Source organism: Chinchilla lanigera, unplaced genomic scaffold, assembly GCF_000276665.1.
Source record: "Chinchilla lanigera isolate Chin_1 unplaced genomic scaffold, ChiLan1.0 scaffold00013, whole genome shotgun sequence".
Taxonomy (NCBI): Eukaryota; Metazoa; Chordata; class Mammalia; order Rodentia; family Chinchillidae; genus Chinchilla; species Chinchilla lanigera.
The window spans coordinates 31,394,391-31,422,047 of record NW_004955414.1 but is presented as its reverse complement, the minus strand read 5'-3'; the positions used below and the strand labels follow the sequence as shown (position 1 = coordinate 31,422,047).

Sequence of the window (27,657 nt, the reverse complement as noted above, 5' to 3'; positions counted from 1 at the left end):
AGATGTGCAAAAACTTTTCAATAAGATGAGATCCCAGTTGTTGATTCTTTGAAGTATTTCCCGCGCAGTTTGGGTTATGAACTCTCTGCCTACCCCAATGTCATCAAGATTTTTACCTACTTTCTCTTCCAATACATTTAGTGTTTCTGTTTTAATATTTAGATCTTTGATCCATTTTGACTTTAATTTAGTGCATGCTGAAAAACATGGGTCTAGTTTTAGTCTTTGGCATGTGGAAAGCCAGTTTTTCCAGCACCATTTATTAACGAGGCTATCTTCCTTCCACTGAACATGCTTGGCCCCTTTGTTGAAGATAAGGTGACTGAGTGTGTTTGTAGTTGTATCTGTATCTTCTAATCTATTACACTGATCTTCAGGTCTGTTTTTGTGCCAGTACCATGCTGATTTTATCATAGTAGCTTTGTAATATAATTTGAAGTCAGGAATAGTGATGCCTCCCGCCTTTCCTTTCTTTCCCAAGACTGCTTTTGCTATTCTAGGCCTCTTCTGGTTCCAGATGAACTTTAGGAATGTTTTCTCTAGATCTGTGAGGTATACTAATGGTATTTTCATTGGGATTGCATTGAATCTGTACAACAATTTTGGGCATATGGCCATTTTCACAATGTTTGTTCTTCTATCCATGAGCAAGGAATATCTTTCCATTTTCTGATATCCTCTTTGATCTCTCTTTTCAGAGTACTATAATTTTCATTGTATAGATCTTTTACTTTTGTTAGATTGATTGCTAAGTATTTCATCTTTTTAGATGCTATTGTGAAAGGTGTGGTTTCCCTAATTTTTCTAGGAAGCAGATTTTAAAAATAATATTCTTTGACAATTATGTAGAATTTTGTCAGTGGAAAAGAGGATTGTGGTGGTTAAGCTTCATTGCGTCAACTTCATTGGCATGGGAGCTGTTAAAGGGGTTAGTAAAGCACACTGCTGGATGTGCCTAGATGTGTCATGAGGGTGTAACTGTGGGTACTATAACTGATCCCTTGCTCTTTTATCTCTGCCACTGTTCTCTTGCTCTGCTTCTTGGCCTGCATAAACTGAGCAATGTTGTTCCTCTGTGCCTTCTGCCTTGATGTTCCTGCTTTGCAGGAAGTGGATCAAGGACTAACTCCCCACCCCGCAAAAGCAATGAGCCAAATGAAACCTTCTTCTCCTTTAAGATGAGGGTATTGGGAATTATGTTCAAGTGGTGGGAAAACTAATACAGGCATAAAGAGAGGAGCCTCCTAGTAGTGAGTGGAATAGCATGAATGTAGGGCAACAACTGCTAGCAGGTGTATATGGGATAGGACACATAAGTTCAGCTTGTGTAGAGGCTAGAAAATTTAGTATGCTTATATCTTTGTATGTTGTCAGGCTAAGCTAAGGCATTTGGTAGATTATAGGGGGCCATCACAAACAAATAGTCCAGAGATATGGCAAGAGGTTGGCTTTTGGAAACTTAATTAGTTAGTAATTGGTAGAATTGATTGGACTTGGGAAAAAGCTAGAGAAACAGTTTGGGAGGGTTGTCACAGCACTTCCAGTAGGAGGTAAGAGGTGGAAAACATGAGGGAAAGGAGGAAAACTGACTCATGTTCCTTTCTCTGTGCTCATTTTTTTTTCATCGCAGTACTGAATTTTTGAAAAGGCAAGATGGAAATAACCATATTAAATGTCTCTTGTCAATGCTTAAACACCTTACCATCTCATTGGTTAAAAGGTCACAGAAAATTAAGGATTATTTTTCTTCCCATGAAAGACTGGGAAAAAGATGCACTTTTACAAGAACAAGAACATTTTTGAAGATAAAGCTGCCAGAGGATTTGAAAGCATATCATAAACACGTATATAACATAAGCATATGCTTGTACATAACATAAATACACACAAATATAAACACAAAAGATATTAATACTAGGAGGTAAGGTGCACAGACAGGGTCTTGTTAATTTCAGAGGTATAACAAAAAACGTGGCTAGCAAGAATGTGAGAAAAGTGAAAATACTGGAGATTATAGCTTTTTTATCAGGAGGCTTTCACACTGGGATTAGTGCATGGTACCTGTGAAGAATAAAACATGCATACAGAGTTTGGTTACTTTTTAAACTCTCTGAGATAGTGATGGTTACACTGTGATTTCCTGGTTATGTTATCACACTCTACCCTTCCCCACAGAAAGCATAGTTGCAGCAAATGTTATGTTTAAAATACAGGTCCTCTTTTACTTGTCCTTTACAGCATAAGAGGTATAGTACAGGATAATATCCTCATGAGTGAAATGAAAGTTTAACAGTAGACTTCCTTAAGGAAATGGAATAAAATCAAATCGACTTTATGAAGAGTTCTTGTCACTTGTATTACTTTATCATTCATTTATTTGGTCTATAAGAGTTTGAATTCAGACCTCTTGGACATGAGGTGGAATTTAAAACAGAAAGGGTAGAATTAGTTCTTAGGAATTTACAGTCTGTGAGTGGAGATAAAATATATACCTGTAAAATGAAGAGCAAAAATGTGACTGAAAATCTAGTGATTTCTTCCTTGGAAACTCTTTGTTCATTGTTCATTCTTAGAGACCGGGACTGGCTGGTCATCTCCAGCCTCCACTCAAATGTATGCGCCTTGGCCTTGTCGCACATTGATCTGCCTGACACTGGACCATCACCTTATATTGTTTTTATTTTTATTTTTTTATTTATTTACTTTTTTGGTTTTTCTCCGGTACCAGGAACCGAACTCACAACCTTGCGCTTGCCAGGCAGGCGCTTTGCCGCTGAGCTAAATCCCCAGCCCACCTTACATTGTTTTTAAACTTTTGTATGACTTAAACATCTGTCTCCTTTGTTCCTAGGGACTAATACATATTATGTAATGCATAATAGTAAAATGATTTTTGAATGAACTGCAGGAACGCTATCTCCCATATATCGTCTATCCATTAAGATACTTGTAAGTTAAAAAAATCTTTAAAATTTGAATATCCTAATGGAAAATTAAAATCTATTAATTTTTCACATCTTAGATTCTATATATGACTCTGTAGTTTAAAAATAACAAAAAACCTACAGTGCTTTAGTGCCTTCTGTGGCTCTAAATGATATTAGGTGCTTCATACAAGTTTTAAAATGAAATTTATGGGACATCCTGTTACTATCTGGATCTCCTCTTACCCATGGACTCTTCTGTATACTATCTGTAATCTTAAACAATCATATAACCCTTCTCAATCTTAGTTTACTCACCTGTAAAGTAAAGCTATTACCTACTGAATGCTATTTTTTATTTCATTTATTAGTGTATGTTTGTGATTTCATTTTTGGGAAATCAGTACTTATATATGGCATCTTAATCATTTTTGGCATATATATGTCCATATACAGTTTATCTTTTCATTTTAACATTTTGTGTCTTTATTTAAAAGATGAATTTTTATAGATTACATGTAATTTATTACTCTTATCCAGTATGATAATCTCTTTGAATGTGGACAGTTAGACCAGTTCCATTTAATGTGATTATCTACATCTTGGTTTTATCTTATACCACCTATTTATTATTTTCTTTTCTTTTTTCTTACCTATTTTCAAGTTCATTTTGAATTATTGACTCCACCTTAAATCCTTTGTATATTAATTAAGCATTTTTGTTTTATTACATCTTAATGGCTGCTTTAGGACTAATAGCAAGTCTATGCAACTTATCACAATCCTACTCCCAGTAACATTATCCAGTTTTACATAATGAGACTCTTACAAAAGTAGACTGCCATTTTTCTACCCTACCTTTTGTGATATTGTCATACACATTACTTTTACATGTTATAAACCTTGAAATAAAGGATCACTTTTGCTTTGAATAGTCAATAACCTTTTAAAGAGATTAAAAATAATAATCAGAAGACACAACAAAGAAAAAAAGGAAAAAAAGAAAAATGTGCTTTTATATTTATTCAGATATTTATCATTTCCAGTGTACCCTATTGCTTTTTGTAGATTCAGATTTTCATTCAATAATATTACCTTCTGCTGGAGGGACTATTTTAACATTTCTTGTAGCATATATTTGTTTTTGAGCTAGACATTTCCTTCAACTTTTTCTAAAAAATATCTATTTTACAGCATAGATTTTAGATGAACTTTTTGTTGTTGTTCAGTACACACAGATTTACTATGTTTTGGCTTGCACTGTTTTGAAAAAGTGGTCTGCTGTAATTCTTGTGTACATTCCTTTGTATGTAATGTGTCATTTTCCTCTGGCTGCTTTTAAGATTTTTCTCATATCACAGGTTTTAGTAAATTTGATTATCATGTACCTTTGTGTTGTTTCCTTAATATTTGTTGAAATTAGAATTAAGAGGCTTGGGGCTTTGAGCTTATTGTTTTTACCCCCTATGGAGAAATTTCAGTCATCATTTCTTCAAGTAAAATTTTTTTTGCTCATTCCTTTCACTTATAGGCAACCTGAAGTCGTCCTACAACTCACTGATTCTTTTCATTTTTTAAATCTTTTCCCACACAATTTGTTTCATCTTGGATTGCTTCTATTGATACATCATCTTTACTTATCAGTTTTATTTTTCTTGTTTTGCAGTGTCTAAACTGCATTTAGTTTTACTCATTCTCTTTTTCCATCTCAGGTATTGTATTTTTAATCTCTACATGTTCACTCTGAGTCATATGTGTGCATTTTAGTTCTCTGCTTAATGTGTTCAGTTTTTCTCTTATCTGTATGAACAAGTAAAATGAAACTAGTAGAGAAGTGTACCAAGATAGTTATTATAGTTGTATCATTTCTGAATTAGTGTCAATTGATTTTTTTTCCTTATTATGAGCTCTACATTCTTGCTTTTTTTGTATGGCCAACAATTTTTTTTATTGGATTCCAGAAATTGTAAATTTTACCCTGTTGAGTGCTAAGTATCTATATTTTTGTAGCTATTTTAAATTTTTTTTCTGGTATGCAGTTAAGGTGGAAACCATTTTGATTCTTTCAGCGCTTCCTTTTAAGCTTTGTCACTTGGAACTGGTATAACCAGTGAGGCGGTGCCATTCTGATTACTTTGACTAATGCCTTTTATATCATAAAGTTTTACATTTTGGAGGGTGGAAAAATGACCTATTTCTGGTCTTACATAAGTTTTGGGGATTGTTTCTTCTGCTCCTTTTTAAGTCTATCATTCCTTGGCCTTGGCTAGTGTTCTAACCAAGGACTACATGCACTAGTTAGTAATTGGTTAAATGCACTAGTTAGTACATGCACTAGTTAGTAATTGGTTAAATTCCTGGGAGAGATTCTCCGCAGATCTCCATGCACTGTTTTCTTCCCTGCCTTATTTTTCCCTGTGGACAGTACACACTCCTTGCCCTCCCTTGACTGCCAACTCCATCTTCTCAACTGACTGAGACCATTAGGTTCCACTTCTGAGCACTGCAGTGAGCAGTTTCCTTCTCCATGCAGTGAGCTGGGACGACTGTAAAGCCGACTCGCTTATCTTTCCTGTCTCAGGAGTCACTGTTCTTTGCTGCCTGATGTCTAGTATTTGAAAACTGTAGTTTTCATCCTTTTCCTAGTTTATTGATTATTTAATCAATCAGGGCAACTCTGGTTCCTGTTAGTCCATCTTAGAGCAGTAGTCCTCACATACGTAAGGAAAAAAATATAAAACATACATATATTGAGAGTGATTCATATTAGAAAATATTCAATAAACAGTGATTACTGTTGCTGTGTCTCTGCTTGCACATCAGTCAAGCTTTATCTTATATAACACCTCTTATATTATCTCCCAAATGATTTCCTACTCTTTCTTCTTCCCGTTCATAGCATTTTTTCTCCGCACTTTTGAAAAATGACATCTATAAATAAATATCACAAATTTTGGTCTACTTGTGTATCTCTTGCGGCAGGTTGAAGTTTTCAGTCAAACAAGATCTGTCTTGTCTGTCTCTAGCTTTAATATTGGTTGCATAAGCGAATATCCACAAGTGTTTTAAATCTTGTATAAATCTTCAGGAGTTGAATTGTTGGCTGGGAAAGAGGGAGGTGGTTTGGGAGTTTGAAGACATTTGATGAAATAAAAGCAGAGAGGGAAGTAAGATTCTAGGGAGCCAGAGCACAGGTTAAGAGCTGAGGTGGATTATATGTAATGAAAATGATGAAGATAATAATAATAATAATAATAATAATAATGATAATAATGATAATGGAATATAATAAAGTACCTGTGAAAGTAAGAGAGTAGAGAGGGATATAAAATGAAAGGTGGGGGAGATACTGTGTCAATGAAATAACTTGATGATGCTTTCAGAACAATGCTACAATATAAATGGCTATGTTGGTAATAGTATGGAAGGGTGCTGTGTATAGTGAACTGTTATAATAGGGGATTTAAAACAAAGTGCTACTCTATTTTTTGAAGTAGATGAACCTTGGAAGAAAAGAGGTGGGGATGCATTAAGAATAAGAAAGGATTTCTAGGTACCTTATGACAGAATAACACAAACACAAATAGCATTGTGTAGCAGAAAGAACCAATGTACCTTGGAGTAAGGTGCACTAGGACTTCTCTCTCATCTTTGCCCTTTGGCAGGAGTCTGGACATACTATTTAGCCTCTGTGAGTCTCAATTCCTTCATCTATAAACTGGATGGCTGTTGGGAAGGTTATATGATTCATAAAGAACATTTATTGTATATCTGGCAAATAGTGTGCCCAGTAACTATTAGTGTCTTCTTTTTAAGGCATTATTTAACTTTTGATGAGGAAAGAAAAATGCTTCAAGAAGGACTGTGTGATCTATGATTACTTTGTAAAGTGCCTAGGTGTAATATACAGTATATAAGTGTAATTGCTAATCCCATTTATTTCATATTTACACTGTAAATTAGGATTGCACTGTATTTTTTGGGGTCCAACACTAAGACCTACTTGAATACTTAAGTTTCTTAAGTTTCTCATATATTCTAGGTTTAACTTGTGTTTAAAACTGTTGGGGTATTGGCTAAACTACACACAAATTAAATAATTTTACCACATAATGTAGTATCTTTTGAAAATGATTATTTCATAGAGAACCTACTCACTGAATGAAAGATAGAAAAGATGAGTATTAGGAAGCCTACATTTTCTAAAGTATTGAACCCAGTGTATTCACTCAGTGTATTCTGTGAAGCAAATCAGTTTTGATTTCAGTTCTGCATTGCTGAAATGATATGAGGCATTGAGTAGTATTTATATACCTCTGACTTTCAAAAGTAATTATATTTTCAATCCCCAATCAGTTTATTAAAGACCACTGTTAATGTGCATATATCTATAAAACTGTTTTGGATACACGATGATTTTAAAGGTGGTTCTTGTATAACTAAACTAGAAAGCAGAGCAATCTTTTATCATGGCAAGAGAGAGTCGGGACTCCTTCAGTTAACTAACTGTAGGATTGGTTAAGAGAATTAAAGAATTTACCCAGTCAGCGGAATATAATGAATAACCGTAATACTATTAGTGCTACTTTTTAGCATTGGTTTTGGTTAGTGAATATTTGCATTGACATACCCAAATCCCAGGCGTTGTATATAAGGTTTCTGACTCGGACAAATGAGCACCCATCTTTGGTCTTCTGCGTGGTATCTCACCTGATATGTATTGAGTTGCCAAACACCCAGCTTCATCTGCTCCCTTCCCGAAGACAGGCTCTTTATATTCATGAACCTTAGTTGGGTGTTCATGAAAATGTTCGTAGTAAAGTCGTCTTATTTTAGTTCCAGGCATACCTCCAGTTTGGTTGTAAACATGTCTCAAGGTGGCGTTTTGATGGATCTCGCAAACTCCTCTGTAGGGCATGAACTGCAGCCGAGGAGACAACAATGTTAATAATTCAGTATGTGGCAGCACTGTGGGTATTAACACGTTTATAGTTTACTTGGACAAAGCTGTGCCCAAGTAAATGTGCAAATGAATTTAGTCCTCTCATTTTAGTCTTGGTGAATGTTTTAATTGTTTTGTCACCTGACAGATGAGATACAGAAAATATTCACCTCTCCTTAGAAATATTGTCTATACCCAGTAGGACTGTAAATTGTGGATTAAAAAGGTTATTACAAGAAGTTGCCATTTTGACTTAAAGAAAAGAATTTTCATATCACCTTATGGCTAATTTGGGATATTTGTAATTGCCCATTTATTCAAAATTTCAAGTGAAGTACCTATTTTGGTATTTCAGGTCCACATATACCTCTTAAACCAGTAAATTTATGTACACTATGCAAATAAACTATGTACAATATTTATCAGAAAAATTACAGTATAATAATAATACATATAATAGATATACCTAGCACATAGGACTTAAAAGTTATTTTACAAACTTATTTTACAAAGATACTTTCATGAGAAGATAGGTATATCTTATCAGATTAAAATGTCACAAAAGGGGCTAGGGATTTAGCTCAGCAGCACAACGCCTGCCTGGCAAGCGCAAGGGTGTGAGTTCGATTCCCGGTACCGGAAAAAAACCCAAAAACCAAAAAAAAAAAAAGAAAAAGAAAAGTCACAAAAATTACATAATTCCTATTAAGTTACTGTAACCTCAGCACACACCTCATTATTCATGGGGACTAGAAATAATGTGTCAGTGGCTGAAGTGGAAATTTCTGCTTGTTAAAATATGGTGGTTTGTTGAGCTGTCTAAGTAATCTGTGTCTTTCTGGCATGTACCAAGCACATTTTTATGATGGCAGTGGAATTATTTTAAAGCATAGTCTAATCCAGCCTATTTAGCCTGAAATGACCATTTTGTTGCCAAATTTCCTCTTTTAAACTTTAAAAGGATAGAAATGAAGAATCTAAACTTTCATATAAGTGGTATATTATTTGGTCTGGGATGTACTTAAATAAATATGTCTACCTAGAAGTCCTTATTATTGCATTTAAGTTGAACAAGGAGGAAAGGCTTATAAATTAAAAAAAATTTTTCTATAGTGGTAAAATGTGGTTTACATTACTTATTGAATGACATTCACAATAAAACTGAAAGAAATAAAGAAATAAAATGGAGACTATTTTGTTTGGGCTGTTTATAAAGCAGATTTTAACTTTTAATAAATATCAATAGTCAGAGACTTATAGCCCACTATTATATTTTCATGAACATAAATCTTCAAATAGGCAATTATGTTTACATGATCTATATATGGAGTTAATTATCATAATTTGCCATTTGTGTCATGCAGGAACTCTTTGATCCCTATGTAAAAATTTCTATAGTTTTACTGCTAAGTCTTTAGTTTTTAAAAAATGTGAATTAAAAGGAAAATAATTTAACACTGTGAAAGTTTCACTCTTGTTGAAAAAGCATGCATAAGTTGTGGAAATCATTTTAAAAAATTAGAAATATATTTTAAGTAGTGGATTGGATCCATTCAAGGAATCTGGGGTGGTACCTTTATTATATTGTGGTAGTAATAAACAGTATTGTGCTACAACTTTAGTAATAAAAATGGAATGGATTTTAAGGCTCAATTTCTTTCCACTTCTGTGTCCCTTTCAAAGGAGAACGTACTATGTCTCTGTGAACAACCTGAATTTCTCTTGCTCTGGAAAACCATAAAGTCCAACTTGGCTTTTGACACAGTCTAAGCTACTTGGATTAGGTAAAGCTGATCTTAAAAGAGAAAAATTGGATGCTCAGCAAACCCTAGAAGATATTTTGACACACACTTGGAGCTGATAAGAGTTGTCATAAATTTAAACATTACCTTTCCTAGCACAGAAACCACACTAATAAATGCCTGTGAATATTTTATGAATGACTGAATACCCTGCTTTGCTAATAAGTCCTCTGGAAAGCTGTGACTTTTCTGGGATGGTTACTTTTGGAAAAAAGCATGTTGAAGAGAAGCTACTGATGAGGTGTCATATAATTTTACAAGTTGCATAACTGCTTTTAACTACTAAACTATCTCTGATTAAAATAACAATTGAGCTTATAATTTTTTCTGAGCAGCTGCTGCTACAGGGGGTCATTACCTTGGAGAACTCAAAAATAATTGTACTCCTGGTACATGAGTTATGTAGTCTTGTGTTTTACAGCAAAGCACAAAGTTTAAAGCCTATAGAAGAATGTTATTTGAAAGCTGTCAAACCATGTTAAAAAAGACTGCATCGTCAAAAGGCCCTGGTGGCCATGATTCTGCGTGTAGCCTTGTCTTATTCATTATAAAATGCATGTTTATAAAGTTCCACAGAGCATCCAATTCCCAATTCACTTATATCAGCAAGACTTAACTTGCTCATTAATCTAAATTCTTTTGCAACTTTAATCTACATGTTTAATTAATCATAAAATGAGGCGGTAAGTAATTTCAGCAATGTGTGGCTTGTTATCAGATGCATTTAATCACTCTTCTGTGAGCTCATTTGGAAACACCTGAAGATGTCGAGTGCAGTTTGAATAAGCATAAATTATTCTTTGTCAGTGTACTTCACTCAACTAATAAGACATTAATTTAAAAGGCACTGTTTGTCATTTTTAGATCTTTACCAATATTTTTAGCTTAGCAATATAACTCTAATTGTATATATGATTCCAAACTAGTGCCCGACATAGGAAAGGGTAAGAGTTTAATTCACTTTTCTTATTTACATGTAATTATGTCATGTAATCTTAGTTTTTAATGAGGATTAACCATCTTGTAAGTATTCATATGCTTTTGGAATAAGGTACTAATGAATTATAGTTGGAAAAATTATTTGTTGGTACAAAGGCTTGTAATTCCTTGTTTCCTGCTGAGGTTAGGAGTGAAAGACCATGAGGTGTGCAAAAGCACATTGACTTGAGGATAAAAGTACTATACAGGGTTATATATTATAGATGTCAACATAAAAAATCCAAGTATAATAGCTATATTTTGCTATCTCATATAATAGTATAGATAATCCTTATATGGGGCCAAGAAGCCTTAAATAATGACAGTCTTATTTCCCCACCCCCCAGTCTTTTACCACCCTTGCAGAGTTGATGATGGCAATTTTTAAAGGGTAAAAAAGGCCCCAAAACAACAATAACAAAACCCATTCACAGCTTCACAGCAAAAAAGATTCATGAGAGCTGAGTGAGTTATATATCTCAGTGTCAGGAGTATGGGAATAAGAATTGCATTTTATAGGATGTCATCACCTGTCCTGTTTATGCCACGAGAGCAGTGATACACGGTAAGAATGATTATCTCAGTGGAAACACATTCATTTACCTGCTGTAGCGCATCCCTGTTCATCTTACTCATGAACTCATCCCACTCATATGCTGTCCATGGACTGTCAGCAGTGAGCCACAGGGAATGATTCCTGAAAAAGAAAATATTGCTTTGAGCTGAAATATAGCCATATTCTCCATTTTTATTTGATATGCATCTCCTGGGTTTCTCCCCTTTCTTCAGGGATCCTTTACACTGAGCTAGCAGTTTTTTGTATGTCCATTTCTTGCCCTATGTCACATGACTATGTAAAATTTTTTCTGCTTATTTTCCTTTCTGAAAAAAACCAAAGTTTTGGAAAGTCTTATTTATATGGTTCAAGTCATACAAGCCATAGCAACACTTTGCAATGAAATGCCATTTACCCCATTTCACTCAGGACACTATACATTATTTTTTTAGAACCACTGAGAAAAACTTCAAACACTAGGGCTTCTCTTTTTTTCTCTCTTTCTCTTTTTTCTCTCTTTCTTTCTTTCTTTCTTTCTTTCTTTCTTTCTTTCTTTCTTTCTTTCTTTCTTTCTTTCTCCTATGCTGAGGATTGAACTCAGGGCCTTGTGCATGTGAGGCAAACCCTCTCTTACTGAACTATACCCCTGGCCCTATTCATTTTTTTCTTAAACCTCAAGCTTCTTCAACTCCTCTTTCCCTAGAAAGCTGAAGATGATTTTTCCAAATATGATTATTTTCTAACTTGCTGTTATAGATGCAGAGAAAGAACACAGTGGACTTCTTCTACCCCAACTAATGTGTGAGGAGCTTGTATAGATGGTTAACAAAATGCCATAAGTTAACTGTAGCTTTTAGTTTGTGTGTCACAAATCAAGGGGAGAAAGTTAAACTCAATTCCATGCAGCTCATATAGGTTTCGGTGTTTGAGTGTGTGCTTATAGAGATACATATCCCCTTTATCCAACTTTACCCAGCACTCTCACATTGACACCTGTGCTCAGTTACAAATAAGGACATGTCGCTTCTTCAGTGGAAACTTTACAGTTGATCAAGATGAAAAATATCCAGACTGATGAACTGTTACAGTGGGTGAAATTGAATGAGTGGGGATTCTGTGCCTAGCTGCACTGACAGAGACAGTTAGCAGGGCTCTTTTTTTTTAAATGCATAATTTCCATGGCTGAAGAGCAGCATGCTGATGAAGAAAGGGATTGCTGATGGCAGACTGGAGGAGCTAAAGAAGGAGCTGTCTTGGTTACGTTTCTCTTGTTGCTAAGACAAAATACCCGACGCCGAAAATTAAGAAAGGAAAGGTTTATTTCACTCACAATCTGTGGAGGTTTCAGTCCATATGTGGCTGGCTCCAAGGCAGGGTGGCACATGGCAGAGAGCAACTGTTCATGGCAGCAGAAGACAGCAAAGGCAACAACAGCAAAATTGAGGAAAGCAGGCAGGCAGCCTCCTTCTCTCCCTTATATATGCAAACTATCTGCCCCAGGGTGGGTATAGCTCTCATCCTCATAATCTCAGCATTGAATCATGGATCAATCATAAACTATAAAAGCCTGTCCCATGACTGCATGTGGCTTTGGGGGGACATCAAGACACAAACCATAACAGGAGTGTAGATCATGGTGTCTGCTAGCTCATGCACTCCTGGGGAAGGTTTCTGGAAGTCCTGAGTGGACATCAGAGTTCAGAGTCTCCCGCAGTTGTGGGACTTCAGGCTCATCAAATGAATGAGAATGTCATGGTGCATTCAGTTACAGGCACCAGTCTGACTTTGTAATTTTCAATTCTTCATATTTAAAATGGAAGAACCATCACATATTCAGTTCTGGTTTATGCCACCTAAGGAGAAGGCCTAAAATCTACCCGTTGCACAAGTTTCTTAAACAAGTGGAATTCTGTTCTAATTTTCACTAAGTCTATGTGTTCTTTCCTACACATTTTTGCTTTGGATCCTAGCTTTGCCTGTGAACATTTGTTGGCTTTTCTATAGCAATCTGATTTTTCTTAATCATTTAAAACTTACTTTTGTCAGAGGATTATTTAGGCATTATATAAAATTGATGATTTTTGAAAAGTTTTGATAAAGTGTAAAGAATTGCTTCAGTGAGTGTTTTATAGATTCTTATAGCAAGAAAGGCTGTGGGTTGTATGGATGGTTAAATGTATGTTAGTTACTTCTCTGGAATTTTTATGAGAACAGATTGACTTTTAGTTGTATTACCTTTCTTAGTATTCTTGATTTAGAAATTTTGATCTGTGTTTCAAAGGCAGTGTCTGAGTTACTTATATTTAGAAGAAAATGGCAAGTATATTTGCCATTACCTACAATACCTTGTATTGGCATATGCTTTTTACTCTTTACAACATTATAAGTAGTGTGCTGTAGTATTAATCATCATTTGTTCATGCATACTTCTTTTTTTTTTTTTTTTTTCCCCTGGTACCGGGAATCAAACTCAAGACCTTGTACTCGCCAGGCAGGCGCTTGTGCAACTGAGCTATATCCCCAGCTGCTCATACATACTTCTAAGTATTGTATTTGAAAATTTCAGACTTCATGTCTAGTAAATGACAAAGTAATTTATAACTTTCACATTGAATTATCACCACTTTTTAAAAATTGTGCTTCTCTTTGTAAAGCATATAATTGACTTAGTAGTTACCTGAGATTTTAAAAAGTATGTCTTTATATCACAAAAAGATTTTTGTGTTTTCCCCAGGAATGTATTTGTAGATAGTTTCTAACTTAGTAATAGGTAGATCTAAAAATTTATAACTACTTTGAAGGTATCAATATACAATGTATTTGTTACTCTCCTACAGTCTTGTTTAGAAATTTTATACCATTGTTTTTGTCATTTTTTTCTTTAAAATTAAAAACAATTTATTGTTTGGAATAAATATCTCATAGAACCCATATTATAAATTGTGATTTGGTTCCTTGGCCAATGTGCTAAAATGCATTTATCCTATAATATGTCTGAGTAATATTATTTATAGTAGTAGGTAACTACAGTTGAATATTTAATTTCATTTGAATTCTAATTTTAATAACATTCTTCTGATAATGTTTTTATCAGAGGAATTTGATTTTTCTTACCTCCACTCTAACAATGCATAACAGTGAAAAATGAAAAACTCTTTGAGATGTAATCTGGGACGTGAGGAGGACGTCTTGATGTCTGACTACGGAAAGAAGCTGGGTATCCTAGCTGAGTAGGCGGGGCTGGGGGACCCTGGTGGTCCTGGTGTAGAGATAGATGTCTATTTACGTATAGTTGTGCTCCCAAATGGATGTTTACATATTTTGAGAGTGAAGATGGAGCGTTGTATACACTGAGGAGCCAAAGGTTGGAGACACCCAATGCTTGTAGGCATTTGCCACATTCCAAGTATTCTCATCGTGTCTCTTCTACTTACTCCATCACTCCTCCCCCACATTTTGACTCTCGGCATTTCAGTGGTAGCACTAGCGAGCATATTTAAGTTTCTAATGCCAGGACAGATTCTGAATATATTACATATTAGTCTTATATGAGATAAAGTGATATCTATATATATATCTCCAAAATTAAATAGTCCTAAATATATGACATCACAAATGAAGATCAGCGGTTCATTATGACTTAATTACATTATGTCTGCAAAAGTATATGAATAAAGCCATTTAAAATTAAAAATGCATAATAGAAAAATTACTTGGTCACATATAAAACACCATTTGAATCTCAGGAATTTTAAATATTTACTTCTTTCACTTCTAACCTGGCAAATTGCAATATAATATGTAATCTCCAAAAGGAGAAAATATGAAAAAAAGACTAAGAGAATAGTAGGGGGAAATGAGAGGAATGGTATTTAAAAGACTCAAAGCTTTAAGTTAACAGTTTGAGGAAAACAGTTTAACGAGCTATGGATAAAATATAAAGAATTTAGTTTCCTCAAGAAATACATTGCTGAAATTGCAGGGGAAAGTGCTTGGCAGTTCAGACCTGTATTTTTCTTAACCTGGAGCATTTGAAAAAGAAAAGTGGAAACATTTGGCAAGCTGAAAACTCCGCTGACTTCATGCCTATCAAGTAAAAAATGATTTTTCATCACGTGAGCACATAGTTGTGTTATGCACAGAGCTATCCAGGGTATAGGGTGCAGTGGCAAGGAGCCAACAGTGAAATCAAACTCATAAGCACCCTATAGAAAACCCCTCAAATTAACTGCTGTGCGGTTGCCAGCTGTACTGCCAGGGAACAAGAGCTGTATAGATTTCTGTGGGATGACTGGGTTGTTTAATGCAGCTTGATTGACTCTCTTCCTGCCTCTGTTCTCTTTGCCAGGCAGCTGACCACCATACTGTTTTGGTTAAAATAAGACTGAAGTGAACACACCCACTTATATGCACCTTCTTCTTGTATACTATCTTAATCCCTGCACCCTACATACCTTCAAAAAGGAGAGGAAGATGACTATCTTCAAGCAAAATTAAATTACTAGTTGGCATTTTGCTGTCCATTTTTTTTTTTTTTTTTGGTGGGGAGCGGAGGTTGTGTAGTTCAGGCTGGCCTTGGACTTACTATGTAGTTTAGGCTAGCCTCGAACTCCTGGCAGTCCTCCTGCCTCAGCCTCTTGAGTGCTGGGATTACAGTTGTGTGCCACCGTGCCAGTTTGCTGTCCTTTTATTCTACAGATCCATTAGATTTTTAGAAGAGTCATTTCCTTGACCTCTTACTTGTAAGTGCCTGGGTTTATTAGATGTCAGGAAATGACATGTTAGATTCTTCTAATCATATTACCTCTTCTTCATTTTAAATTATTGCTTGCTTCATAATTCTAGAGCTGGAAAAGTTACTAGGAAGCCATTTAGTCTTTCTTTCCCTAGTATAAACTCTCACAGGTAGCTACTTCTGCATTTGGTCTTCCAAATAAGATCTTCCACAGGGTACTAGACAGCCTCTACTGCCAAATTCCATGAATTAGAGAAATCTTTGAATAAACAAGGTTGTTGGCTGTTTCTCCATTTACATGAAAGCTCATAGATTCATATGCTCTAGTTTCTGTTAAATCAGGAGACTTGCAAACTTTTCTGACAGTAACTCAGAATAAGAAATAAATTTATAAACTGACTTAGTATGTAATGTCACTGAATACAATTTTTTCCTTTATAATATTTATGCTTTTAAAAATTTTATTAGTACGTGTTTGCAATGCATGAAGTTTCCAGTCATCTTGGGGAGTGGTTACATACACACGTACTACAGCTTGTTTTTTAGTTCTTTTAATCCACTTCCACGTCCCTCCCTGGCTCTCCCCCTTCCTCCATTTCCCATCGCATTTTTCATTCTTGTTGATATTATTAACCTTAGCTCCCATGATGGCATATAATGTTTACCTTAAATTAAGTTACAGGTTCCTGAACATGGCATATCTTTATTCTACTTATTTCCCCTTCCCCTCCTCTTTACCCTTCAGGCTTGTTCCCTTGGCCTACTTTTCTACTGCAAGAGATCCCTCCTCTATCCCCTTCTATCCATTCTTTTTTTTTTTTTTTTTTTTTTTTTTTTGGTTTTTCTTCGGTACCGGGAACCGAACTCATGACCTTGCGCTTGCCAGGCAGGCGCTTTTGCCGCTGAGCTAAATCCCCAGCCCCAGTCATTCTTTATAACTGAGTAGTATTCCATTATATGTCTATATTCAGTTGTCTGCTGGTGTGTATACCGGCTGCTCCCAGGGTTTAGCTATTATGAACTGTGCTGCTATAAGCGTTGGTATATATGTATTGCCATAGTAAACAACATTTATTCTTAATATGTGCAATGTATTTTTTTCTTCTTTTTTCCTCTTCCACTTTCTCCTTCCTTCTCATTTTTTCTCTTTAAATAAAATGATTAATTCAGAAAATTGATTTTTATCACTCATTCAATCCACAGTTTGAAAAATATTGCATTAGAGTAAGCAGTTTTCTTCCCTTTTTGCTTTTTCTTAAAAAATATCACACTTACTGTTCTTCGGCCTGCCATGGTATTCCAAGAACCAAGTCTCCTCCACAGAATATGAATTATATTGCCTGTTTTGATGAAGTCTTTAGGAAGAAAAATTTTGTGCTCCCCTGGGAGCGTATAATCTATTAATAGCATGTGTCATTTTATCGTGCCCAGGTTTTGTATTAATTTATATATATATTTAAATATGTATGAGAAAGCAGGAAGAAAATAGAAATTTTTTCATTTAATCCTCTAATTACCCTATGAGGTAATTAGCAGAAACTGTTATGCTCATTTCTTTTATTGTGCCCACTTTTACAACTGAGGATCAAAGTGGTATATCAACTTTCCCCAGGGCTTCACAAGAAAATGGTAGAGCAAGAATACAAATTCAGAATTGTTTTAATCAGTGGTCATGCTCTTTTCCTCAATCCTAATAATTTTTAAAATTTGGATTTGAAAATATTAAGCTTTTTTGTGAAATGTATGTATCACAAAGAAAAACAGCTTTGTAGTGATGATTGCTGGATAATATTATAAATTGAAACTTCTTGATAAAATAATTTTCTTTCAACAAAAATAAAGGAAGAATGAAGGAATGAGAAAGAACTCTCTGGAGCTATGGAGAGATAAACTGACTCCTCTATTTCAATCTTATGTAATTAAATATTGGAAGAGTCTTATTTTTATAGAAAAGAGAAATAGGTATACATTGTGTTACATCTTGTTCTACAGCCTAGGGTATTTTAGAAGGTCATAGGAACTGAAACATGAGTGAAGAGTGGAATTTTCCTTTCATTTTCTATAATACTGTAACTGTTTTTAAGAGAAAATGGAGGAAAAAATGACCATCTTTCCTGGGTTTGAAGAAAAACTTGTTTATGTGTATGATACATTGGGAAATTGTTGGGGATTATTTTAACTAAGCAGAAATATGACCACCAAAATTCTCAACCAGCGTGCAGGGCTATTGGATGAACAAAACTAATGAAGTCAAATGAGTGCTGTGTTTATGAAAATAATTGATTCACACCAGGTTTCCAATCCTTCTCTTTGAAAGAAGATAGATTTTAAAAAGAAAATAATGGGTTCAGTTGGCTTTTCGACTTCTTTTTTCCTCTACCCACCCGCTGCCACATTCCTAGGTTTAATAGTAAACAGCTTCTGTCTCTTTCTCCTTTTACCCTTCCCTCTTTCTGTCTCTCCTTTTTTTCTCCTCTATCTCTCCGCTCCTCCTCTTATCACTGTCCCCACCAGTTTGTCACGTCTTCTGTACCCTCTTTCGTTTTTGCATTCATGCATGCAATCTTTACAATCTCCATTATAATCTTTTCTCTCTTATTAGAAGCATGATTCTTGCATCTTTTCAGTAAGATCTTACATTTTTGTACTTTATGAGGAGTATCTAGAAAAATAATGTCACTTCTGTTTTCTTGCATGTTTTTCTTTGTCCTGTATCCCAAATGCAGTTTTGGAAATATCGTTTTACTTCTGGAAAATCTTGAAAAATTGCCTTCAACTTTGTACTTTCCCTTGAGCAAATTTGCCTGTGGTTATTATATGATCATTAGAGAGAAAACCAAAGATTTTCCATTGAAATTAGCATTGATCCAGACAGTTTCTAACACCCTAACTGCACATACATCTCCTTAAGCACATTTTAAAAATTTTTTTTTTAACAAGAAGAGGGATATACTCACTATGTAATTCCTATTTCTCCTATAGAGGAGGGTTGAGAGCTGGCAGGTGTACTGGATTAAGCCTCATGCAACTCAAGGTTGGAATTCTAAAGCAACTTCCTTGAGGGAGCTCAGGCAAGCTAGAATAGGGTGAACTTGAGTTAAGGGTGCTATTACAAAAATGTGCTTTGAGGGCCAGAGGAAGGTAAGAAGTATTTTCAGCTGTGGGAGAGGGCAGTAAGGACACGACCAATAACAGGCAATGACTGAAACATGCCGGCAAAGCTTTCCAGTAGCTCTGTGAGTAGACAGACTTGACTTATGAATAAGGATGTAAAAGCACCCACCAGCACATGACTGCAACTGTGTTGGACAAATACACAAATCATGGGGCAATTTGGAGTGTATTGGTAAGTAGAGTTGCAGTACAAGAAATAAAGCAAATATATATTCGCATAAAATGGGAAATGAAGAACAGTAATCATAATTAGTTGACTTATAGAGTTGGCAGTTTATATGTCAGTTTCCCTGATTTATTGAATCTAAAGTAATGGGTAGAATCTAAGACTTTAGGTAGAATCTAAGACTATATACTTTAATATATGGATTCTACTCTTGTTTTGGTGGGGGGGAGGTTGAGACAGGCTCTTGCTTTGTAGGGCAGGCTGGCCTTGAATTCACTATGTAGCACAGGTCAGCCTTGTACTCATGGTGATTCTCCTGCCTCAGCATCCTGAGTGCTGGGATTACAGGAGTGTGCCATTGTTATTGTGGGCTGAGGTGAGAAATAAGTAAGATAAAATTGTAAGAAAAGTGAATGGCAGAACAACAGCCATTTCCACTTGCTGTATTTCCATGGTGAATTTTTGGAAATACTGTATTTAAGCAGTAAATAATATTGTAACTAGTATTACTTTCTAAGGTGCCATCTTAGAAAAGGCAGATTTATTTTTCTGCCCAAGCAGGAAAGGGAATCTTGGTAGAAGCAGACACTATTTTTAGCATGTTCATTTAATTTGATTCTGGAAAAATGGATCCTTCAATGGCAAAGGGACTTTGATTTTAAAAATTCTAAAATAACATATTTTCATAGTTTGTGCTTCATGCTGTCCCATTTCAAATTTAATTAGTCAATAATTACCAGTTTTTAAACAAAATACCAAAAGAATGGATAAAACTATATGTTTAAAAAAAAGGACGGGATTCCCTCCCCCTCTCCTCCTCTCTCCCTTCCTTCCTTCCGTTCTTCCTTGTTCCCTTAACTAGATCTTGTTACGTTGCTCAGGCTAACCTCTAATTCCTGGGCTCAAGTGATTCTCCTGCCTCAGCCTCTTGAGTGGCTAGGAACACAAGTGTGGACCTCTCTGCCCACTTATTTTTTTAATTGCAAAATTTTGTTGAGATTTTTGTCAAGCACCTCACGCTGTGATTAATTCCTAATAGGTGGTGAATAATATTATTGAAGTGAAAGTGGAAGTAAACGTGAGCATGCTCATTATTTTGTTCTTTTTGTTTTCCAGTTAATAGACATTTACTGAGGGCTTACTGTGTTCCAGGTAGACATAACTGAGATTTAAATGTTAGTAACACACTAAAGTAATTAATACTCTAATGCAGAGACATGTAAAGAAAGAAATTATGATATATTTGTATTTAAATCAAGATATGAGTGAAGAAATGAAGAAATTTGAAATTGACCAGAATTGGGGAAAGGCTTTAATGAATAGATTAATGTTTGATCTGCTTGACATTGGAGTATAGCTGGTATTTACCCGCAGGGGGCACGGAAATAGAATATTCTAAGAAGATACAGTATGTGTGAGAGCACATAGATAGTAACAGTGTCAGGTGTGTTTTGGGGATTATAAATTCTATATGATTGCCACAGACGGGGCAGAGTGAATGAAGACCAGGGTTAGGTTGAAAAATACTTCTGAAATTTTGGTAGTGCAGTTGACTATTTCCTGATATAAACCTGGAAAATGTTTAATTTTGGCTCATTAACTTCAGCAAGATGTATATTTTTCTAGGGAATTATCTGGCTTATTAGATCTCCATGAGATACACTTTTAAGTACCTTTACTAGAGCAGATGAAATATTAAACTTTTTAAATGATGAGGTTGTGCAGGGTGTGACATAGTTTGAAAGAAGTTTGGAATAATGCATCACAAAACCTGCTAATCACTTTTCCTTAAAATAGTCCTCTTTGGGGTTTTTGAACTTTCCTGTATGTTCCTAGCCAATTAATTTGCCACACAACTTGTAGACCAGTCAGAAGTTTGTAAGTTACAAGAAGTAAAGGCACTGGATTCTAAAATCCTCATGATTAAAGTTTTTATTTCTATTTTTAAGATAAAAAGATGAATATGAAAGTATTTGAGTACATATCATCTTGATAGTTTCAGGAAAGTGTTAGTTGGCTGTACCTTTGAATTTTTCATTTCTGTGAGCTATTTATGATATATACTCTTAAAGACTTTATTCTACATGGAGGTTTCATTTTTATGCAAGAAGAAGGTCAGGCTTTGCAATATATGTTATTTATAAGTTTGTTTTCTTCCAGAGAAACACTTTAGAGTCTCCAAAGCTCATTTTAGTGAAATTATATAGTTCTGTCAATTGAAATTGCTTTACGAGGTTGCTACCAGATTGTAGAGAACATGGTGCGTTTTAGAAGTCAAAAAGTTTTCCACCAAGTAATACCAGCAGTGAAAATTGTCAGAGAAACAACTAATTAATCTCTGCTCCTTTACAGCTGTTTAATGCAATGCATAACTAAAAGTCCTGTTAAATTAATTAATGATTTCAATTATGAACTTTTTTCCAAAATGTTATGATTCGTATCAGACTGATAATGCAGTGACCTGAGAGTGTGAAATCTGTGTTATGAAGAGAGTCGCCAGTTAATTGATTCACAAATTATTTAAAGTTTGTTGCCCCCAAGGGAGTGCTCCGTTTCACGACAGTCATTTCTTAAAGTGTACAAACTCCTTTTTCACCTTAAGGATGTCTTCAGTTATTAAGCATGATAAAATACCAGCGTGTTTCTAGAGCAATGAGTAATATCAACATTTATGATTTAGAATCTGTAGGTGAATATGTGGGGGTTCAATCTATGCTGAAAGGAGAAAAAAGTTAGCTAAACTTGTTTCTCTTTTGTGGCAGTCTTTTTAGTGCTTTCACTTTAGTAATTTTAAATAGTTTTCTAAATATCTGTTTAATTTCTTTTTTGGGTTTGCTATGTGTTGCACATATGTCAGGTTAAAAAACAACATAATTATGCATTCTTAAGAAATTCAGAATGGACTATAGCACAATATAAGTTATTTTGATGATTGCTAGTTAAAATATTTGATTGTGGGTGTGTGGCTGAAATACCAGCCTAATGGTGGCAAAGGTAACTGACTTAAAGCAAGCGCATCTGTTTCTGCTGGACACCTTATATCTTTAATAGTACAGAGGAGAAATTTAAGTGTTGTGCAAACTTGCTTCCAGTCTGGTTATTTTAACCAAAACTTAAATAATGAAGTATATGTATGTACATTGAGAAGGGAGGGAATCAATACCATCGATATTCTGTAATACATATATTAAAGTTTTGTTAGTAGTTTTATTCTGAGGTGGAGCTAATTTCAGAGTGGATACAGTGGCCATCAGTGAGTATCCTTTCTTGAGTGCACCTGCCTTACTATGGTAGAAGGAAAGAGAAAAAATCTCTGAGAGATTTTTAATCAGGCAAAGAAGGCAGCAGGAAATTTTCTGAATGTGAGTCGTGGCTTCATTATGAGGAGGTTGTAGGCGCTCTTTTGTTCCACACATGTATTTAGGTTTAATAAATAGTTCAAACATCCCTTGCTTTTAGGGTGGCCAGGCAGTATTTTTGCAGCTTCACTCTAAGTTGATAAGCGGTATGAAATTTTTAAAAAAGAATTTAATATGAAAAAACAATCTTTTTTTAGAGAGATTTGTCTTAGCTTGGAATGGACAGATGTATTTTACTGATGGAGCAGGGTGCTTATAGTCTGGACAGACAGTATGTTTGCAAATTTTACTTGTTCTGGTGACTCTTCTGTTTTACTTTCATTTTTTTTTTTTTTTGACCCAGGAAAATTGCCCAGAGAGAAGACAAATAGAGAAACAGTATTATTAAAAATGAGTTTATCTTTGTTAAACTTGGTGCAGGGCAAAAAGAAATGGACTTGAAAAGGAAGTAAATTTATACTAATTTTTGCATTGTAGGAAATGTACTATTTTAGACACTGACTGACTGCTTCTGTTTTCTAAAATTAAGGAGCCTATAATCTCAGCGCCATTAACAAGTGCTGTCATTCAGATACACAGTGTCTGGCTGATTTAAATAAAATGAAATGAAGATAGTTGTTTCTGGTCCCTTGGCTTCACTCATTGCCATAAACATATGCTCTGCGTCCCGCTTCTTTCCATCTTATTTATGACTTTAATTTGTTGTGTGGGCTGCGCTAGAAATTAAATTTAATATAATTCTCCAAGGGACCCTGTCATATAATAACATGGTAATTTCTGTGTATCCTTTTGAAAAATGAGGAAATTAATTCTTCCTGACATGTTCTAATTATTCCAGTGTGAACGGCAAATCCGTTTTTCCTAGCCCCTGAAGTGGTATAGGCAAATGGCTGGTGTTCAAAGCCGAGGTGCTAATGCTGACCAGCAGTGCGTTTAATTTGAAACATGAGCAGACACCTTTCAACACACCTTTGTAATATTGGAGTACTTACAGAAATTAATTCACTACTTATATTGGCAGCTTAGCCTTGGGGTTATGTTTTTTTATTCATCAATACTATAGTCATGTTAGCATAATGTTTCCTATTTCCTCAGTGCTTGGCGTCTATGTATGGAACTTAAAATGTGCAGTGGATAGTTCAGCTCTGTGAATGAGAGAGAATCCAGGCATTTCAGGACATCAGTTGTATGCCAAATTGTGTTTACACTTTATAGAGAGGTGTAGCAAGGTCCTGAATATTAAACTTAATTACAATCCATGGTTAGCAGCTTTAACTGAAATTACATGGCGTAGAAATTATTGGGGCAATCTTGATGTGAAAAGACAACTACATACTGCTGTCCTGCTGTAGATTTCAATGGTGAAAATCCATTTTTTTAATACGAGAAATAATATGATAAGCAGCCAATGTGTGAATTAAATTTACTGACCAGAAATCTCGCAGTCTGAACTCTTCCAAGTAGGAAGTAGCAATACTTTGGGAGATAAATGATTGAAGCCATTTTTGGAGCTGTTGGCCCTGTGTGATTTACTATTCATTAACATCAAGTGGAAGGTCTATGTGACATTCTTTAGAAGGATTGCAAAAAAGAACTGGCTTTATCTGTAATCTTTATTGTAAAACTGGCTATTATATACATTTCAGTAGTCAAGTCAATTTTTTGGTGTCAGTTTTAATACAATGTCTTTGTTTTAGTGACAGGTTGAAAAATACCATTACACAGGGCCATTTATTGTTACAATTAACATGAAAAATGAATGCGTGAGATCCTACTTAAACAGAACATAGAAATATAATTAAATTGAAATAAATGAAGTAGAATTGTGTCTGGAATGACTGCAAGCCAGGCTTTCTGTTTACCTGTTTTTTTTTTTTTTTTTTTTTTTTTAATCTCCATATTACATTCCCTTTAAACTTTAACTTAAATAGGAGAAATTCGAGTGGCAGCATAATTATTCTGATAAATAGTATAAATATTGCCCATGTTTTTCTGATGACCATCCAACTACTAGATATTTAATATTATTCTCTCCATCAGTCTACTGTGGGCTACTGTCATATTTACATTCTCTAAGCTTTCCTTTCTACTAAACATGGAAAAAAAGTGGAATTCTTTTGCCTGGAAACGGAGAAAACATAACAACATTCCTCTTCCTGTTCAAGTCCGTGCCCCCTTTTACTGTCCTGGTTTAGGCAAGGTTATTCTGAGATTATTCCTGTGGTTTTGTAAGGATAGGAGATGGAAGATGGTATTGGCAAGTAGAGAGGGAACACATACATCCCTTTTTATACACACAGAGTATCTGAGTTGCTTGAGAGTTGCCGATTATGGACTTTTCTTTCTGTCCCAGAAAAGGAAGGAAAATCTACTACCCATTTGGCCCTTCTTTTCCTTCCCACCCCTTGGCTTTTTTTTTTTCTTTTTTTTCTTTTTTCTTTTTACTGATTAATACCAAAGAGCAGAGATGGGGCTAGACCAGATCCTGGTCTCAGGAGATCAGACCCTTCTCAGAACTTGATATAGCATGTATATGGGTACTAGTAAGTAATTAGGATTTACTGCACTTCTAATATATTATTCAAAGTGAAGGATTCATAAGAAGTTGTTGACCAGGTTAAAATAAGCTGCTCATATGTGCAATTTTGCATATACCTAGTTCCATTCTCTTTCTAGGAAAGAAACTGCAAACATTTTTATATGCTTTCATCTCAGGATGCTTCAATCAGTGTATCCAGCAAAATAAATGAAAAGAGGTAAATATGCACTAATTTTGAAATTTTTCTTTTAAAATATTACTTAGGCTCAGTTTTTGATCATTTCAACGCTTAAAAGTCTTCTAATTTCTAGTTAAAGTTGATAAAACTATATTGTTTATTTCTGTACATGCTTTACTTGACTCAAAGCATCTTATATCTACGCTAAATTTTATTTAAAACAGATAAATTGTAGTTTGACGTTATATATAACATATGTATATGTACAAAAATTATATATTTCCAAAATGCCTATACTGCACTCATATCTCCTTGTTAATTCATCAATACCTTGTATCACTATATTTCTTTCTTTTTTTATTATACTTATTTCATAAATCAAATTCATTCATTTTGGAAGCTTACCCAGTGTTTTATTTTAAACCAGTGAAAGGAGTTAAGCTCTTTCCTACACTTAGACATAGTTATATTTTTTACAACAGTTACAATAAACGTTTACTGAGCATATACCATATGCCAGGCACTGTACTAATCCCTTTATGTTTATTGTCTCATGTGAAACTAGAAACAATTTTTTGAGGCAGTTATTATATATATTTGTCCCAATTTTACTGATAAGAAACTGAACCCAGTTTATGTAATTTGCCCTAGTTACATACTTTACAGGTAAAGGAATATGTATTTTAACAAATCAGTTGCTTAGCACAGTACCTCGTTCATAATGAACCTTCACTCAGTGTTAGTTTTTGGTATTGCTTTTGTGGTAGAGTGGTTGTAAGATCCTTACTTTCAATAAATATTTTTTGAATTTCTTTTTTAATATGGTGATGCAGGTTATTATGATGATGGAGAAACTAAATTAGTTGGAATTTAAACGTGGTTTATGGACTCAGGTACTTATAAATGTTTTAATCTTAATTTATATATACAGCTATTTTACAAATACTTGCAGGAAGTTCTTTTTCATGTACTATGAGATATATAAAATGTCTCTGCTTCTACAGAATTTACAGTCCAGTAGACGTGGCTGTGGGGATTAAGGCCAATATATAATGACTATAACACCAGGTATAATAAAAGTAATCATCTTTTGTATTTAAAAATAATTCAGGAGCAAATCTCTAATGCTCTTACATTCTAAAGTAAACCAATAGTAGTGATCAGATTTTAAGCTTGATTCACAGGGAAAGTTTTGGCTCCATAGCATGATCATAGTTTGGGTACAGAGCAAGGTGGGGTAATTTCATTCATATTTCATGTAACATGCGAGTTGGACCAATATGTGGAGGTTTCAGACAGTTAACATAGCAGCAAAGTAACATTTACCGATGACTTCTTAAGAAACAAGCACAAAATTACTCTTCAGAGTGCATTTTCTCATTTAATCCTTCAGACAACCCAGTGAAACAGATATTATTAATAGTAACTCCATTTCAGAAGTAAGAAAGCTGAGGTTTCAGGAGATTAAATTCTATACTGTCTTAGCTTTCCATTACTGCAAAAAATATATGTGATAAATCAACTTATGAAAAGAAAAGATTTATTTTGGCTCAGAGCTTTGGGTTTCAATCTATGGTCAGTTAGCTCTGCCACTTTTTTTGATAAAGCAGAACACCACAGAGGGGAACACATGTTTGAGAAAAAAGTCACTCACCTAATAGCTGGGATGAAAGAAAGACAGGAAAGGAAAGACAGCATGTCCCCAGTGAAGACCTGCTACCCGGCCCCATCTCTTAAAATTTCCACAGCCTCTCAGTGCTGCCAAGCTGGACACTAAGCTTTTAACACATGGGCCTTTGGGGACACTTAAGATCCAAACAGTAGCACTTGGTTAAAATTGCAGAGTTAGTAGGAGACAGAGCTGGTACTTAGCACGAGATCTGCTTTCCTACGTTCTTATCACAGAATTAGACTGAGTGAAAGTATGACTGAATAGAGATATAGATTTGGGGGTTTATCTGCAAAAGAACGATAGTTAAAACTAATACGATGCTATCTGTTGAGAGACAGGGAAAGGGAGAGAGAGACAGATACATAGAGAGAGACCCCAAGATTGAAACTTAAGAGAGATTAGTAACAAGGAGGGTGAGAGAAGCAGTGAAAGAACAATAAAGAAGTAATTGAATAAAAATAATCAGGAAAGTTGTTATGTCAGGTGAATCAAAGGAGAGAGTACCAATCAGAAGGGAGTGAATGACGGCAATCACTGTTGGTTGAATACACCAGAATGAAACACTACTGAGAAATTTAGAAGAATGCAGATTTGTCCCTGAGACCAGAAGCTACATGGTAGAAGACTAAGGT

General features: G+C 34.9%; 1 protein-coding gene across 9 annotated transcripts in view; it reads left to right on the top strand.

Annotated features, from left to right (window-relative positions):
• Sox6 (SRY (sex determining region Y)-box 6) overlaps positions 1–27,657 on the top strand; it is a 566,848-nt gene that overhangs the window by 110,426 nt on the left and 428,765 nt on the right. For 8 of the 9 annotated variants that reach the window (XM_013511918.1, XM_013511917.1, XM_013511924.1 and 5 more), the window contains one exon: positions 25,313–25,392. The exons of the other annotated variant lie outside the window; for it this stretch is intronic. In XM_013511918.1, coding sequence (XP_013367372.1) covers positions 25,337–25,392 — 56 coding nt within the window. In that variant the 5' untranslated portion in view covers positions 25,313–25,336. The remainder of the gene's footprint in view (positions 1–25,312; positions 25,393–27,657) is intronic. 9 annotated transcript variants of the gene reach the window in all.